Genomic DNA, 15,607 nt, shown 5'->3' on the forward strand with positions numbered 1-15,607 from the left:
TGAAAAAATCTAAAAATGCACTTTAGCGCCATCTCAGATTTAATTATTTAGCTATAACTGCGATAAATCCCTATGTTAATTTTCATTCCTTGTTTAACACGTTTTAGATCATAATTTTTAATATTTTAATAGTTATTCTGTTATTCTAGTAAAAGACGAAAGGAAAAAATCATAGATGATCAAAATCTGTCCAACCGTTCTTGAGTTATTAATGGTGTAACTAACAAAACTCTCTTTTATATACATATACGTTAAAAACAAGAAAAGCCTCCCCTGAATTAATGTTTTTGCACGTCGTTGATGTCAACAACATAAAATTTTCTCCGAATCTTGATACCATCAACGAATTGCAAATCCAAACTAAGTTGCAAAACACTTTCTAAGAAAAACGAATAAACATAAACGATAATACAAAGAACTGGCGCTAAACCTTGACCAATGCTATGAATGTAGTCTACCGGAAGTTGTTTCATATGGTGCAATTTCACTTCATAACCTCACTTATCACCCAGAGACAAAAATAGTTCACGTGCCGCAATATTGAAATGAGATATTTGATACACGCAATACACACGAAGAGCAATTCATTAGCATCGTTTGTTTTGAGTCATTGGCGTTGTTTCAAGTGTCTCAAGTGGTACAAGAAGTACACTGCAGGTCGATGCGCGGCGCATTGCGAGCAAACAAAACACGTTCGCTCGGCAAACGCCTTTGCTTGCAGACAGGAAGCGGTTTTTATGAATGAAGTCATTCTCCTTTTAGCACTAATCGATTCGCGTGTACGCCGACGGCACGAAACTGCGCACGTGGGCGACATCATCCATAAAACATCTTTGACGATATTCAACAACTCAATTAATCATTAAAATAAAAATACATGCACTTCTATCGCATAGACAGCTAGTTTTTTTTTATGGTGAGAGCACATTATCATTATCTGCAAACACCGGATATCACAGTATTTGATGATTAGGAAACACCACAGTCACAATAAAGTCGATGAATGAGTCGATCGATTTACGATTTACGCCTTGTGTCCACAAGCGACTGCTTGTCTGCCGCAACTTACAAATCACACAATAATGTCGTTCAAATCAATTCAGCCGTGTCATATTTACTGAACTAGCGGCGATAACGCACAACAGCGTCCTAGAAGTTATGTCAATATTGCGCATAATACAAACATTACACCGATTACACCAAACTCAACTCTATCGTTTATTAACTTGCTAGTTATCAAAATATAAATTTTATTGTTACCAAACTTCAGTTTTAGAGAAACACTTAAGATTAATTTTAAAGTGAAAAAGTAAAAGTAAAGTAAAATTAGTAAAAATGTAATTTATTTATTTTTTTAAAATTAGATTTGAAATTTTCTTTTAAAAAGAACAAGCAATACTGAAAATGCACTTTTGCGCCATCTAGGTTTCAAATATTTAGCTATAATAATGATTGAATTTAAATATCAATTTTTATTTCTTAGTAAACACTCTTTAAGTTATAATTTTTGATAGTTTAATAGTTATTCTGCTATTCAAGGCAGAGACAAATCCAATAAATCACAGATCATCAAAATCTATCAAGCCGTTCGTGAGTTATACATGTTTTAACTAACACGACTTTGTTTTACATATACCTACATAGATTAAATTTATTTCAGGCTGGTTATTACGATAGAATTATCTTCTATTTTCTTTACTTTTGTCGATTATGTCAAACAATATAAAATTAAAATCACAACCGTAAACATTAACATAGAAAACAATTTTTGTAGACATGGTTATGTTAGTTATGAACTAATAATATAAAGCGACATCTATTGAAGGGGCACACGCAATGAAAATTATCTACTCGTATATTCCAGCTTCATGGAACTTTCGTAACGCCATAAAGTACGATACTGACCCACGAAAAATCTAAAACAAATCAAACACACTTATTCAATCCATCATTAATCAGTTTCCGGATGCTGACCGCCGTGAAGGTCTCCAGCGAAAGTTTCGAGAATTTCCCGGCCGTCAGGTAGCTGCGCCGCTGCGCGCGTTCCATGATCAACAGCAGGCTGAGTTTGACTTCGCGCGACGCATTCAGCCACCGACAATCGTACGCGGCATCGGCGACTTTTTCACTGTACAAGGACACCTCGTTTCCGTTCCAGCAGTAGATGAGCAATTGGAACGTTATCGCCACCGTGAACGATGCCATGCTCACGAAAGACGGATTCATGATCGGCAGCTGCAATCATTCAATTTGATGATTTAATCGTCGACCGCACAGCGCACAATTACGCTGCAAAGCGACGGATATTTGCTTTCCTGTCATTAATATCTCATTATCGAAAATAGAACAAAACTTTTTCCAAAATTGGCACGAATTGCATTTCAATTGCATTTCAAGAAAATTATATCCTGAATGTGATATTTATGGATTTAATGATGTTAAGTCATTAATTTATTTTTCGCACTGAATAACTCATCAATTTACTAGTAAAAAATAACGATTTTATGTGTAATAAACGTAAATGTTTTGCTAAACCTAGTTTCATGCTAGGCAACCCAATATACACATACGTATACTTACCAATGATGTTTGATACAAACCAACGCACATAGTCAACAAATCACCTAAAAACTGAAGTAATAACATCTCATTAAAAGTATTCTCCATGTTTTGCAATAAATCAAGAATTGCGTAGTGGTGTCGAATGCAATCCTTCACACAAATCAATAAATTATCGTTTAATTTCCTCCTTAAACTCGCGTTTATTTCTTTTTCTCCGTACACTTCCAAAGTAATGAGTGTTTCAAACATTTTGGACGGCTGCGAATAACACACCTTTTATTTTCTAATAAAACATTTAAAAATAATATATTGCATACGTAAATATTTGTATTTCTTTCAGCTTTATCCATTACAGTTAGTAACGCATTCGTTGCGATTTTAAACTGCGCTCTAACGTGAATCATCAACCCGGTGATAATTGCATCGGAATTACCCAGATACCATCCAAATAATATCATACTAAATGTTTCATACACAAACACAAAAATGTATCCCATAGCCTTATCGGAATTAATAGGAAATGGCAGCGTTGACGGATAAGGAAACACCGGCTCAAAATTTGTCATATTTGTATACTCGTCGTAAATCATCTGTTTCGTATGAAAACTAACTTGAATTATCCTCGAGCTTATCATTGCTGTGACAGCAATACCAAACACTTTCGCTTGCAGGTTTGTTCTTGCTCTCGCGTAATCAATTATGGCTTTCTCTTCATTACCGCCGCGTTCGTAATTCGGCAGGAATTCGCCGTGTTCGAGAGATGTGATAAATCGACCGATAGATTTCCGCTTCACTTGGAAGATAATCACCTTTCCAATGCCGATAAAATGAGGAATTAAGTAGCACAGAGTCAATGTGAACTCATCCATATCGTGGATGTGATAGTAAACGTGGATTATTTCGGTTATAATGTAGCCGTAACCAAATATTCCGATCAAGAGAAACGAATATATTTTGTGTAAAATGTTTAGATACTTATTTTCAATGTCGTAGATTTTTACGCCGCCCCAGAGCATGTTTTGCACGGGGCGATAGAAATAAGTGGTGTGTTTTTCCATGTTTATGATAACTATACAAAAAATTGAAAACATTCTGCTTTTATATAATAACTAACTAAGTATAAGGATATGAAATGTTTAAAGGAATTTTTGACAGTTTAAAAGTTTGTTTGTTATTTGTTAAAATTGCTAAAAGTTTGCAGAAAGTTTATCCTAATTTATAATTTAAGTGGGTGACATGTGCGGATTTCTCAAATCAATATCTAAACAGGTAAAGATTTGATGTGATGCAGTGTAAACTATAATTTAGTTCAAACACGTGCAAGATTCACAAATAAATATGCAACCATTAGTGTGACATCAATTACGTAGGTTAACTATAATAGGTGAGGTGTGAGGTTAGGTAATTAACATTTATGCAATTTCATCCTCGTTGACGGTCCTTAAAACCAATGAAAACGACATCGCTCCACGGCAAATCTAAGGAAATAAAAAATTTGTTCAATAATATGAAATACAATACGATGTTAATTAACTTACCGACATAAATGTTTCTAGTGTAAGCCTGACGAATTTTCCAGCAGTAAGATAGCTAAGTCGCTGGGCACGCTGGATGATCATCACCAGGCTGAGCTTCACTGCTGTTGAAGAAGTTATCCATCTGCAGTCAAAAGCGGCATCGGCGACTTTTACGCTGTACAAAGACACTTCATTGCCGTTCCAGCAGTAGATGAGACATTGGAATGTCATTGCCATTGTAAACGACAGCGTACTCATGAATGACGCGCTTGGAATTTTTGTCTAAAACATGTAGTTTAATCAATACACATGTTTTAAAGTTGCGTTTGTTACAGCATTTATAACTCTAGAACGGCTGGACAGATTTTGATGATTTGTGATTTGTTGGATTTGTCTTTGCTCTGGATAGGAGAATAACTATTAAAATATCGAAAATTATGACGTGAAGGGTGCTAAATATGGATTGAAAATTGGTATACAAATTCAATCATAGTTTTAGTTGAATAATTGAATCCGAGATGGCGCGGCAATGAATTAGTAGCAATTCTGATGTTTTAAAAAATAAAATTGCAAATCTTATTAATGGAATGGACACATACAAGGTCTTTAAAAAGAATGTAAAAATTAATTTCGATTTTACTGAAACTACTCAGACAAAGTCGCGCGTATAACCTAGAAATAAATAAATTTCTTAAAGATGATTTCATTTAGGCAATAATATGAATTATGTAACTATTTGTTTTCTACCCAAAATACATCTCATGCTACTCACTTTTTAGACAGTTTTTAATTGGTGAAAGAATATTAAAAATCTGTTCTGCCGTTTTTGAGTTTATCAATTACAAAAACACATAAGTTTATGCAATTACAATACATAATTTAAAACCAACTTACCAACGACATTTGATATAAAGCGACGCATATTGCTATCAAATAACCTAATATCTGTATTAAAACTAAGTCATTAAAAGTATTCTCCATGTTTTCCAATAAATCAAGAATGTCATTGTGATGCTTAACGCAATCATTCACGCAAATCAACAAATTATCGTTGAGTTTCTGATTTATAATTGGATCTATATATCGCTCTCCATAAACCTCCATTACTGAATTGTCTTCCCATATATTAGCAAGCTATAGGTATAAAATTATTATTAATTTTTTTGTGTTGCTGAAAGTAAAATCATAACATACCTGAATATTAGTTTTCCTTTCGGCTTTATCCATTACAGTAAGCAAGGCATTAGTGACAATTCGAAACTGCGCTGTGACGTGCATCATCAGTCCACCGATGATCATATCAGAATAACCAAGATACAAACCAAAAATCCAAACACATGCCGATTGATAAAAGGATTCAAGGAAATAACTCGCGGCTGGATTAGAACTCAACCGAAAAGGTAACTTAGAAGGGTAAGGATATGGTGGCTGGCTGATGGTAACATTAGCTCGTTGTTCAGCAATCATTTGTTTTGTATAAATTACCACTTGAACAAAATTGGACCCCACCAATAATCCAACGGTGGAAATAAAAGCTCTGCCTTGCATTTTTGTCCGCCATATTGCGTCGTCAATGAGCTTCTTCTCTGCATTTCCACCGCGCTCGAAACTCGGTAGAAATTCACCTTGTTCTAAAGATGAAACAAATCTACCGATTGCCTTCCGTTTAAATACGAATAAAATTAGTTTAATCACACTGATCGTATGAGCCATCACATAGCCCAGGGAAAATGTAAACTGTCGTAGGTCATAGACATGATCCAAACTGTATGTTATCTCGGTTGCAAGGTAGCCGAAACCGAGAACTCCCAACATAGCAAAAGAGTAACATTTGTACAAAATATTGAAATATTTATTCTCGATGTCATAGATCTGCAAACCCCATAGGAATAAGTTGTTTACTGGACGATAGAAATATGTAGTGTGTTTCTCCATGTTTTAGAAAAAGAAATATTCTCTCAAAACTAGCAAGGAAACTCTAAATGTTGGGTATATATAAGGAAAGGAAAAGTAATTCATTTTAATATCATTTTGTGCTCTGTAATTAAAAGAAGAAAATGAGTATGCTAATTTATCGGTTGTGTGTGGGAATCTATGGATATAGATATGATTAAGAACGAAAACATATGCGAATTCCTCTGCGGACTGTGTCATTAAATCAGTTCATGTCAGTTATGGAATTTATTAAAGTTGCATTATTATCCCAGGGTGCAGTTATTTCTGGATTAAGTAATTAGCTTAAGTAATATCTATAATATAAAAATGAATCGCAAAATGTGTTGGTAAGCGCATAACTCAACAATGCCTAAACCAATTTGCCAAATTATTTTTTTAAAATGTTTGTTAAAGTCCAAGGATGGTTTTTACGGCGAGAAAAATTTGAATAATTGCCAGGAAAACCCCAAAGACAGCCCTTTTGTATAGGATAAAAGTTAGCATTGAAATTCAATCATAGTTATAGTTAAATAGTTGAATCCGAGATAGCGCATTATTAGCAATTCTTTATATAATTAATTTGTTTAAAATAAAATTGCGAATCTTATTAAGAGAATTGACACATACTATGTCTAGAACATGGGAGTAAAACCACAAAATGGGAGTTAAACCATATTACATTTTTATCAAACACTACCGGAAGTCGCGGGCAGTAGCTAGTAGTTGAATTAAATATACATGCCTAGTAAGATATTCGTATAATTAAATTAGTGTTTCTTATTCTTTGTAGTAAAAATTTTCAATTTGGAATGCTATAATTCAAATTATTTACGTTCGAGAGAACAACGAGCTGTCTAGTGACATTCAGGTAGTGGTGTTTCAGGAAGTACCAAAACAGATCCCAGGTTAAAATCAGGGGATCCGGGTTTTGGAGGATAATGACTTTGCTGCCAGCTGCAAACAAATAAATAAAAATTATGAAACATTATTACATTTTTATCATTTGCGTTAGTTCTAGATGTTAACATTTAATCCATTATTACACTAAGCACTAAATTGATCACGTGCAGGTATTCTCTAATAAATATTTCAGTATTTTATGTTTTACTAAGGTGTAAACAGTAAGTTAGTAAGTTAGTGTAAACAATAACTTTTATGTAAACAATATTTATAGTTCTTCCTCGTTGACCGTGCGTAGAACCAAAGAGTAAGATAATGATCCACGTATAATCTGAAACAAACAAAAAACCATTTTATTTAACAAGTACCTTTTCTCTTCCCACTCAAAATGTTTCACTCACTGTCATAAAAGTCTCCAATGTAAGATCAACAAATTTCCCTGCTGTCAGATAACAGATACGATGAGCGCGTTGGATAATAAGCACCAAGCTCAGCTGAACTGCTTTCGAGGATCCGACCCAAGCACAGTCAAAAGCGGCATCAGCGACTTTTACACTATGCAAGGACAATTCATTGCCGTTCCAACAGTAAATTAGCAGTTGGAACGTCATTGCCAGCGTAAACGACACGGTACTCATAAAAGTAGCACTTGCAATTTCCACCTAAAATATTTAATACTTTTACGTAATTCTCATTATAATATAATTTATTATATAAATCCACCATAGGTAGTTGATACATTCCCACACAGATTGCTATTAAATACCCCAAGAGTTGAACCAGAACCAAATCGTTGAAGGTATTCTCCATGTTATCCAATAAATCCAAAATGGCGTTGTGGTGCCTAACGCAATCATTGACACAAAGCAATAAATTAGCATTTAATTTTTTAATTAAACCTGAATCAATATCTTGCTCGCCATAAACTTCCAGAGATTTATTTTTTGTAATCTTCGAGAGCTAAAAATTTATGTTATTGTGGTTACATAATTAACGTTTTCTTTTCTACATAAATATTCGTATTTCTTTCTGCTTTGCTCAAAACATTAAGCAAAGAGTTGGTGACGATCTTAAACTGAGCGGTGACATGCATCATCAACCCAGTGATGATTGTATCTGAATGACCAAGATATCTTGCAAATACCCATATACAGCATGTTTGATAAACTAAAGCTAAAAAGTACGCAACAACTGGTTGTGAACTGAAAGCAAACGGCAATTTGGACGGATACGGAAACGGCTGTGGAGTAATCGTCATATTGGCACGATGTTCATCCCACATTTGTTTCGTACTAATCAACCCCTGAAGAAAATTTGATGCTACCAATATCCCGACGGTGATGATAAACACTTTTCCCTGCATCATCGACCGCCATACAGCGTAATCAATTATTTCTTTCTCTTCGTCTCCACCACGTTCAAAATTCGGTAAAAATTCGCCTTGCTCGAGGGACGAAATAAATTTCCCTACGGCTTTACGTTTGCTGATTAACAGAAGTAGTTTTATAACGCTGATTGTGTGCGCCATCACATAACCCAGAGCAAATGTCAACACCTCAAGATCATCCATGTGATCTATGGTAAATGCTATTTCGCTGGCGAGATAACCGCCACCGATAACGCCCATTACCAAAAAGGTGTATAATTTATATAACATGTTTAAACGTTTGTCTTCGATGTCGTAGATTTGTAAACCCGTCCAGAATAAGACATTCACCGGGTGGTAGAAATATGTCGTGTGTTTTTCCATTTTGTTTAACGCTGCTGGTGACAAAACTAGAAATAAACGCGTGCATAATGCGTGCCTTTTATATAATGTTATATCAGTTAAGTAAGGAATCAATTTTTAACAGACCTAGGAAATACGTTGTAATTAAAATGTAACATATGCAAAATTCACTTCGTTAATATTTAAACATTGTGAATCTCAATATGATAATCTAAGTGAAAACAAGTTTAAACTTTTCATGCAATATTTTAAAACAATAATGATCAAATATTTATACCTACAATCTTGTGTCATTAAAGCATTTGTACTTTTGCAATCTTCACACGTGGCAAACTTGGTTGCCTATAAACGTGCAATTAAATCAGTTTGTTTTATTCAATTACTAATATCAACTAAGATTTTTACAATGCTTTTAGCCCTGTAACCCTCTTGTTCTAGACATAGTATGTGTCAATTCTATTAATAATATTCGTAATTTTATTTTAAAGAAATTAATTATATAAAGAATTGCTGTTAATTAAATTCAGCGCGCCATCTCAGATTCAACTATTTAACTATAACTATGATTGAATCTCAATGCCAACTTTTATCCTGTAGAAAAGGGCTGCCTTTAGGGTTTTTACGGCAATTTTTCGAATTTTTCTCGCTGTAAAAACCATCCTTGGACTTTAACGAACATTTAAAAAAAAGAATTGGTCAAATTGGTCAAGGCGTTGTTGAGATATGCGCTTACCAACAGATTTTGTGATTTTTATATGATAGAATTTAATTATCAGAGATCACAACTTTGTTCATTAAAAAAACACGATCAAACGAAATAATTTAGTCGGCAACGAAGATAAACTCATGGTAAAAATTCAACAGTAATATAAATTTAACATAAAGCAGTGATATTTTTAAAAATATCAGTTATAAGTTTGAGTTAAACAATTACTAAAACAATCGTGCCTTAGTCATAACATATCAAGAACCAATACAATACCTTGAAATGAAATTGCTACTCAATTATACTCAAACTGCCCAGTAGTTCAGCACATACCTACAAGTGACCATGAAAATAATTAAACTTTCCAATAGTTTACCAGAAAATGAGGCACTCATGTTCATCGAGCTTTTCAAAAACGAAGAATCAACAAGTGATGTAAGTAATCCTCTATAATAAATACATTTAACTTAATTTAATTTATCATTAATTAAAAAAATCAAATGTAATTATTTAATAGACGTTGGCAACAGGTATAGTACAAGTATACCAAAGCCATCAATCCAAATGGATGCTAATTCATGTAGGCGTTCTGTATTTACTCTTCGACCAGTTAAAGCAATGTCACTACTTAAAATTGTACTCACCACTTGACGCATCCTTATTATGGCATCAAAAAATCTACAAACAATTTGTCTACGAAACACCAAACACCTTTTTCCAAATGATAGAAGGTGATAACGCCGTCTTCGGTCTTAACTTTTGCGAAATTCTGGAAGCGGATGAATTTTATCGAAACATGAATCAACACGTACTGAAAACCCACTCAATCCCTGCAACCAACAAAAAGATTTTCGACTGTATCAAAAAAATGAAACTGTCTCTGTTTTCACGGTGGTCCCGTATGTAAACACAAATTATAATATCAGCTTAACTTACTTTCAATTGATTTTAGTGCGTGAATTAAAAGCGAAACGAAAACAACGTGAATTACGACCGGAAATTAGTCATCCGATCAATTGTAAACATCTGGCCCACTTTGACAATGATGGTAACTACGAAGGAATTGAAAATGACGATATTATTGAAGAAATTAAGAAAGAAGTAAGCAAATCTTTTCAGTATTAATCAAAATCAGCTAATATTAATTCCAGTTAAAATCTCATATAAATTTATCAACGGATAAACTCAATACTCCTGAAATACATGACTATGTCAATTGGATTGCCTGTCAATTAAGACCGTATTCTAAAACTGGCGTAAAATCTTCCCAACGTCCCATGCTTCGACCTCCAGCAATTTCATGGGCTAGCGATGAAGATATGAAACATTATTCAATGATTAATCCTTTCTACAACGAGCCAATCAATGAATCATCACAAAAAGTATGACCAATCGTACTTGTCACGTCTTTGTTTAGTTACTAATCATTTTTTAAGGAAAATACACAGAAGCCGCAGCTATTTAATGCAATTGCTTTGGCACTTGCAAAAAGAAACATTGTGCATAATTATTCGGATACCGATGACGATTCTTCAGATGATCAATGGAATTAAGGGCATTACACATCACATTATTTATAATTTCGCAATCATAATCATGGAAGATACTTGAACAAATTCTGAATGGCCGAATTGTGTTTTCTGGCTTCATGTTTGATCTGCGCTTCAAATGAGTTTTTCGTATTTGTATTTAGACCATTACAGTTTCGACCCATTCGATCATTGGAAGAAGCATAGGAAAAACCCATAACTGGTGGTGGCAAGGGAGGTGGTTTTGGAACACGTCCTGAAACGATTTTTTGATTACCATAGTGGCTTTGTTCGGCGTCACTGTAGTCGTAGGCATAGTTAAGATGTTGATCTTGTGTGTTTATCCCTGCTCCATTGAACACTGTCATCCTGGTAGGCACCTCATCTCTGTAGAACTTCAAAACATCATTCATGGAATATCAAAATAAATATAGAATTAAGCATTGTAACATAAGAGTATATTACTTGGTTTTCTCCGAAAGACGACGGTGGTTTTGTATCTACAATTTGGAAATGTTGATTTCTTGAGATTGTGGGCATTGGTGGAACTCGTTTTCTGCTAACTAATATTATAATAGCATATATAATATGAAATAGCCTTACAGAGTTTAGAACGATGCAAAATTTATTAAATGAATAACTTTTAAAGAACTGGACTTGCTGAAAACTTACAGAAATTTGCAAAGCGCGTCGTAAATTTACTAATCATTTTACTGAAGTTCCTAAAGGGCCACAGGCGTTCCATCGCGTAGAAAAACATTTCCGCTTCCGTTAAATCAGCAAAATTAAGACCATGAAGTTCTTTCTAAAACAAACATGAATACATTTTCTCTGTTTTCCTATCTTTTGATAATAATACAAACCTTAACAAAAAGTATATGAAAATAGGGCTTATCAATCTTGTATATAAGGTTCCGACTGACTTCGCGTTGCCAAATTGGCTGCAGGTTTTCAGTTGAAAAGAGAATCAAATAGTATAGGTTCTGGTTTTGCATCAAGTAAATCATACCAACATCAACCAGATTCCAATGTCGATCACCGTACATTGCGTTGTATAGTTCGACGTTTGCTCGGGCGATAATCTAATAAAAAATAGCGACGTTTATAAATTATAAGCGCGTTGACAATTAAATTACAATTTCATTGCTTCTTCGAATAATGACATCGTCGAATTGTGCATTCTGTGAGTCAGTATACTCCGCCTTTTGATTCTGATGATGATAATGGTATTGTTCGTTCATTATTCAATCAATAAACCACATTTACAAATAATTTTGATGTTGCTACTTTTTGACGTTTCACAATTCTGTCAAGTCAGAATCGAGCCTGAAACAACAATTGATTAGTTTACGTTTATTTTTGTGGATGCAATAAATATATACAACAGAGTAATAAATAACAATGGGTAAATTTTAGATTGGTAGTGGAATTATAGAGTAAGAGCCCGTGACGGTCAGACTATTATATTATTTGCATTTAAATCGCAAGGCAAACCACATAATATTTGTTAATTAATCATAATCGTACATACAATATAGTAATTGATTATATATTACATAATATCTGTTGATAAATTATAAAAAAAAATGAATTATTTAAATTTGTTTTATTTTATGATTTAGTTTCAAGCGTAAAATAAGATAAAGTCAATGTAAATTGATAAAATGCGTCGCTGCGATGAGCAATGTGTATGTTTACAATACCTTACAACAACGATATGATAAAAACGCGAGAAGATTTTTAGTCGAAAAGGACATATTAGCGACATCTCGGAATGACCTTAAAAGTATAATTTGAATTCGACTTTGTTAATTGAATCGTTCATGGTTGTGATGTGTGAGTGAATGTACTGAATGACAGAAACTATAAAAATTCTGTTATGCTGTATATAGATCAATTAACTAATTTATTTCAGAATGTTCGAGAGTCTCTTTACGCGTTCCATATCTTTCCAACCCCATTATCCTTCCAAAAGTGCCCTAAAAAGCACTTGAAAAATAGCCATTTTTGTCCCAAACATTTCATTTTTGGTCGAATGACAGGGTTGAACTTTTTTGTTAATTTTTTTGCTTGAACCACAGAGTCGAACTTTTTTCTTAAAAATTTCCCGTCGAAACATTAAATAAAAAGTTGGAATTTTGAATTCCTGAATGATAAAACAGTACTTTTATTTTAAATTTAATAAAAGTTATTAACTATGAAAAAATTGGCGGAGGCGCCTGACATTTAAATGATTTGTTTAATTAAATATTGAGAACTACCTCATTAATGATACAATTTAAACAACTTTTCACCTAATAGCAGTAAAGAATTTTCCAGTATATCTCATTAAGTGAAATGTGCACTCCCATCGAAACTTAAAAATCAACTATCTCAGGAACTAATAGAGATAAACAAAAATGAAAAGCACCCTGATGTTCAACATTAACTCCTAGATAAAATCTATATATATAAAATTTGCGTGTCACAGTGTTTGTTTCCATACTCCTCCGAAACGGCTTTACCGATTTTTACCAAATTTTATATGCGTATTCAGTAGGTCTGAGAATCGGCTAACATCTATTTTTCATACCCCTAAGTGATAAGGGTTGTTCACCCTTAACTTTTTTTTAAATTTTTGGACAAATTCTTTTGTTTTTATTTTTCTTATAATGTGGAATTAAAAAATACATACAACCCTAAATTTTTAGTTTTTTATCACCAACCCCTATTTCTTTATAGCCATTTTAGTAATTTAATCATTTTTCATCCCGCTCAAAGAAAATTTTTATATGCGTATTCAGTAGGTCTGAGAATCGGTAACTTCATATCTCTAAGTGATAAGGGTTGTTCACCCTTAATTTTTTTTAAATTTTGGTCGAAATTTTTTGTTTTTATCTTTTTAATGTGGCATTAAAATATACATACAACCCTAAATTTTTGGTTTCTTATCACCAACCCCTATTTTTTATAATAAGTAAGTTACTTTTTGTCTACACTAAAATTTATCTAGAAACTAGAAATAATTTATATGGCAAAACAACGTTTGCCCGGTTAACTAGTAACATATAAAAAATTTGAAATATAGCATGTGCCTATAAAAATTTCCACCGCGATTTTCTCGGAAAATAATAAAGATAGAAAAGAACTTTCTTCATTTTGTTTATGTCGTGATATGGATCTATAAAATGGCAGATTTAGTTTTTCCATTTTCCAAAGTTGACGAAATACCTCTCATAAACATCAAGAGGTTACACTTGACTCTTTTTGGACTCAAAAAAGTTTTTTTAACCTAGAAGAAAATGGAAAACGCTAATCGATTAAGTTTTCCAAGGAAATGAAAGATTACAAGTCAGTTTTCCGATAACATTATTATTTGGGAAAATAGGTGGTAAATTCGAAACGGATCAAATAAAACTACCTTTCCGATTTTCCACAAATGTTTCCAATTGAAATAAGGCATCACCAGGATTCCATTAATCCAGGTTTGGTTGTCTTATCTTAATTAGTTTCCATGTTATTGACCATTTTTAATTAATACGTAAGTGTTGATCACTGAAAATTTTAACATGCTATATACTGTAAAATGTAATTCAACATACAAATATGAAAACCGTTTTAATCGCAATTTAATCTCGTCGCTTTCACGGGAAAAAATTAAAAAAAAGTCCGACCCTCTCGTCCGGCCGAAATTTTTTTAGGATAAAGTTTGAGCCTGTTCCTCATCCAAAAAAAAATTACAAAAAAGTTCGACCCCGTTGTTCGACCGAAAAAAATTTCGGATAGTAAGTTCGACCCTGTTCTTCGACCAAAAAAAATTTTAACAATAAAGTTCGAACCTGTAGTTTGACCGAAAATATTTTAAGAAAGTAAGTTCGTCCCTGTTCTTCGACCGAAATTTTTTTTTGGCAAATAAGTTCGACCCTGTTCTTCGACCAAAAAAATTTTAACAAAAAAGTTCAACTCTGTTATTCGATAAAAAAAAATTCGACCTTGTTCTTTGACCAAAAAAAATTAAGAAAAAAATTCGACACTGTTCGTTGACCAAATAATGAAATTTTTGGGACAAAAATTGCTATTTTTGAAGGGCTTTTTAGGGCTCTTCTGGAAGTGTTAAGGGGTTGGAAAGATATGGAACGCGTAGAGAGACTCTCGAACTTTAAGATGGCTGTAAAAAACTTCAAAAAAGTCAAATAGTTCTTAAGATACAGGGTGTTTTTCACACCATGTCTTCAATTTTTTGAAAAATGCCAATTTTCAAAAGCCATTTTAGGGCACTTCCGGAAGGGTTGGAGGATTGAAATGGTATGCATCGTGTAGAGGAACTCTTGAACTTTAAAATGGCGGTGATAAATTGTAAAAAAGTCAATTAGTTCACGAGATACAGGGTGCTTTGCGCGCCATGTGTTTCATTATTTTGAAAAATGTCAATTTTTAAAGAGAGTTTTGGGACACTTCTAAAAGGGCTAGAAGATTGACAAGGTATGCATCGTGCAGAGAAACTCTCGAGCTTTAATATGGCGGTGACAAACTTTAAAAATGTGAATTCATTCACGAGATACAGGGTGTTTTCAACACCATATTTACATACTTTATGAAAAACGCTATTTCCTAAAAAACTACTTTTGAGTATTTTTAGAAGGGCTTGCAAATGTATGCATAGTGTAGAGGAAGTCTTTAACTCTAACATGGCGGTGAAAAACTGTAAAAAGTCATATCCTTCGGGAGATACTGGGTGTTATTTTGCAGA

General features: G+C 33.4%; 4 protein-coding genes across 6 annotated transcripts; 1 reads left to right on the forward strand and 3 right to left on the reverse strand.

Annotated features, from left to right (window-relative positions):
* Positions 1-1,452: 1,452 nt before the first annotated feature.
* On the reverse strand, positions 1,453-3,653 carry LOC135796014 (odorant receptor Or1-like). The gene is made up of 4 exons (XM_065307873.1): positions 2,880-3,653; positions 2,581-2,820; positions 1,975-2,235; positions 1,453-1,916 (listed from the first exon to the last, which is right to left on the reverse strand). Exons 1-4 carry the CDS (start codon positions 3,651-3,653, stop codon positions 1,848-1,850), a joined length of 1,344 nt encoding a protein of 447 aa, XP_065163945.1. The 3' UTR covers positions 1,453-1,847.
* A 54-nt stretch (positions 3,654-3,707) lies between these two features.
* On the reverse strand, positions 3,708-9,719 carry LOC135795583 (uncharacterized). Its single transcript, XM_065307299.1, has 9 exons — positions 9,626-9,719; positions 7,924-8,690; positions 7,638-7,874; positions 7,316-7,576; positions 7,204-7,245; positions 5,274-6,008; positions 4,974-5,213; positions 4,101-4,361; positions 3,708-4,040 (listed from the first exon to the last, which is right to left on the reverse strand). The coding sequence occupies exons 2-9, from the start codon at positions 8,662-8,664 to the stop codon at positions 3,975-3,977; spliced, it is 2,583 nt and encodes an 860-aa protein (XP_065163371.1). The 5' UTR covers positions 8,665-8,690; positions 9,626-9,719; the 3' UTR covers positions 3,708-3,974.
* On the forward strand, positions 9,594-10,919 carry LOC135796015 (actin nucleation-promoting factor WASL-like). Its single transcript, XM_065307874.1, has 5 exons — positions 9,594-9,784; positions 9,867-10,248; positions 10,302-10,450; positions 10,501-10,731; positions 10,786-10,919. Exons 1-5 carry the CDS (start codon positions 9,695-9,697, stop codon positions 10,900-10,902), a joined length of 969 nt encoding a protein of 322 aa, XP_065163946.1. The 5' UTR covers positions 9,594-9,694; the 3' UTR covers positions 10,903-10,919.
* On the reverse strand, positions 10,745-12,229 carry LOC135796016 (uncharacterized). Of its 3 annotated transcripts, none has more exons than XM_065307877.1 (6): positions 12,015-12,229; positions 11,892-11,960; positions 11,742-11,819; positions 11,551-11,683; positions 11,344-11,441; positions 10,745-11,273 (listed from the first exon to the last, which is right to left on the reverse strand). In XM_065307877.1, the coding sequence occupies exons 1-6, from the start codon at positions 12,117-12,119 to the stop codon at positions 10,944-10,946; spliced, it is 813 nt and encodes a 270-aa protein (XP_065163949.1). In that variant the 5' UTR covers positions 12,120-12,229; the 3' UTR covers positions 10,745-10,943. The 3 variants fall into 3 exon arrangements, with proteins under 3 accessions (XP_065163949.1, XP_065163950.1, XP_065163947.1); XM_065307878.1 differs by having other exon boundaries at positions 11,888-11,960; positions 12,015-12,157; XM_065307875.1 differs by having other exon boundaries at positions 11,742-11,960; positions 12,015-12,225.
* Between the last annotated feature and the right edge of the window lie 3,378 nt (positions 12,230-15,607).

Source organism: Atheta coriaria, unplaced genomic scaffold (assembly GCF_025399875.1).
Source record: "Atheta coriaria isolate IRGN ID8LTWV9N9 unplaced genomic scaffold, Caltech_Dcor_3.1 hic_scaffold_7_pilon, whole genome shotgun sequence".
Lineage (NCBI taxonomy): Eukaryota > Metazoa > Arthropoda > Insecta > Coleoptera > Staphylinidae > Dalotia > Dalotia coriaria.

Coding starts and splice junctions, on each gene's coding strand:
- LOC135796014 (XM_065307873.1), bottom strand. CDS start 3,653: ATGTTTTCAATTTTTTGTATAGTTATCATAAACATGGAAAAACACACC. Junction 2,236..2,580: donor GTTTGTATCAAACATCATTG/GTAAGTATACGT, acceptor GAATGATTGCAG/CTGCCGATCATGAATCCGTC. Junction 1,917..1,974: donor CGCTGGAGACCTTCACGGCG/GTCAGCATCCGG, acceptor GATTTGTTTTAG/ATTTTTCGTGGGTCAGTATC.
- LOC135795583 (XM_065307299.1), bottom strand. CDS start 8,664: ATGGAAAAACACACGACATATTTCTACCACCCGGTGAATGTCTTATTC. Junction 7,875..7,923: donor AAAGAAATACGAATATTTAT/GTAGAAAAGAAA, acceptor ATAAATTTTTAG/CTCTCGAAGATTACAAAAAA. Junction 4,041..4,100: donor CACTAGAAACATTTATGTCG/GTAAGTTAATTA, acceptor TTATTTCCTTAG/ATTTGCCGTGGAGCGATGTC.
- LOC135796015 (XM_065307874.1), top strand. CDS start 9,695: ATGAAAATAATTAAACTTTCCAATAGTTTACCAGAAAATGAGGCACTC. Junction 10,249..10,301: donor TCTGTTTTCACGGTGGTCCC/GTATGTAAACAC, acceptor AATTGATTTTAG/TGCGTGAATTAAAAGCGAAA. Junction 10,732..10,785: donor TCAATGAATCATCACAAAAA/GTATGACCAATC, acceptor TCATTTTTTAAG/GAAAATACACAGAAGCCGCA.
- LOC135796016 (XM_065307875.1), bottom strand. CDS start 12,119: ATGAACGAACAATACCATTATCATCATCAGAATCAAAAGGCGGAGTAT. Junction 11,684..11,741: donor TTCATATACTTTTTGTTAAG/GTTTGTATTATT, acceptor TGTTTGTTTTAG/AAAGAACTTCATGGTCTTAA. Junction 11,274..11,343: donor CGTCTTTCGGAGAAAACCAA/GTAATATACTCT, acceptor GATGTTTTGAAG/TTCTACAGAGATGAGGTGCC.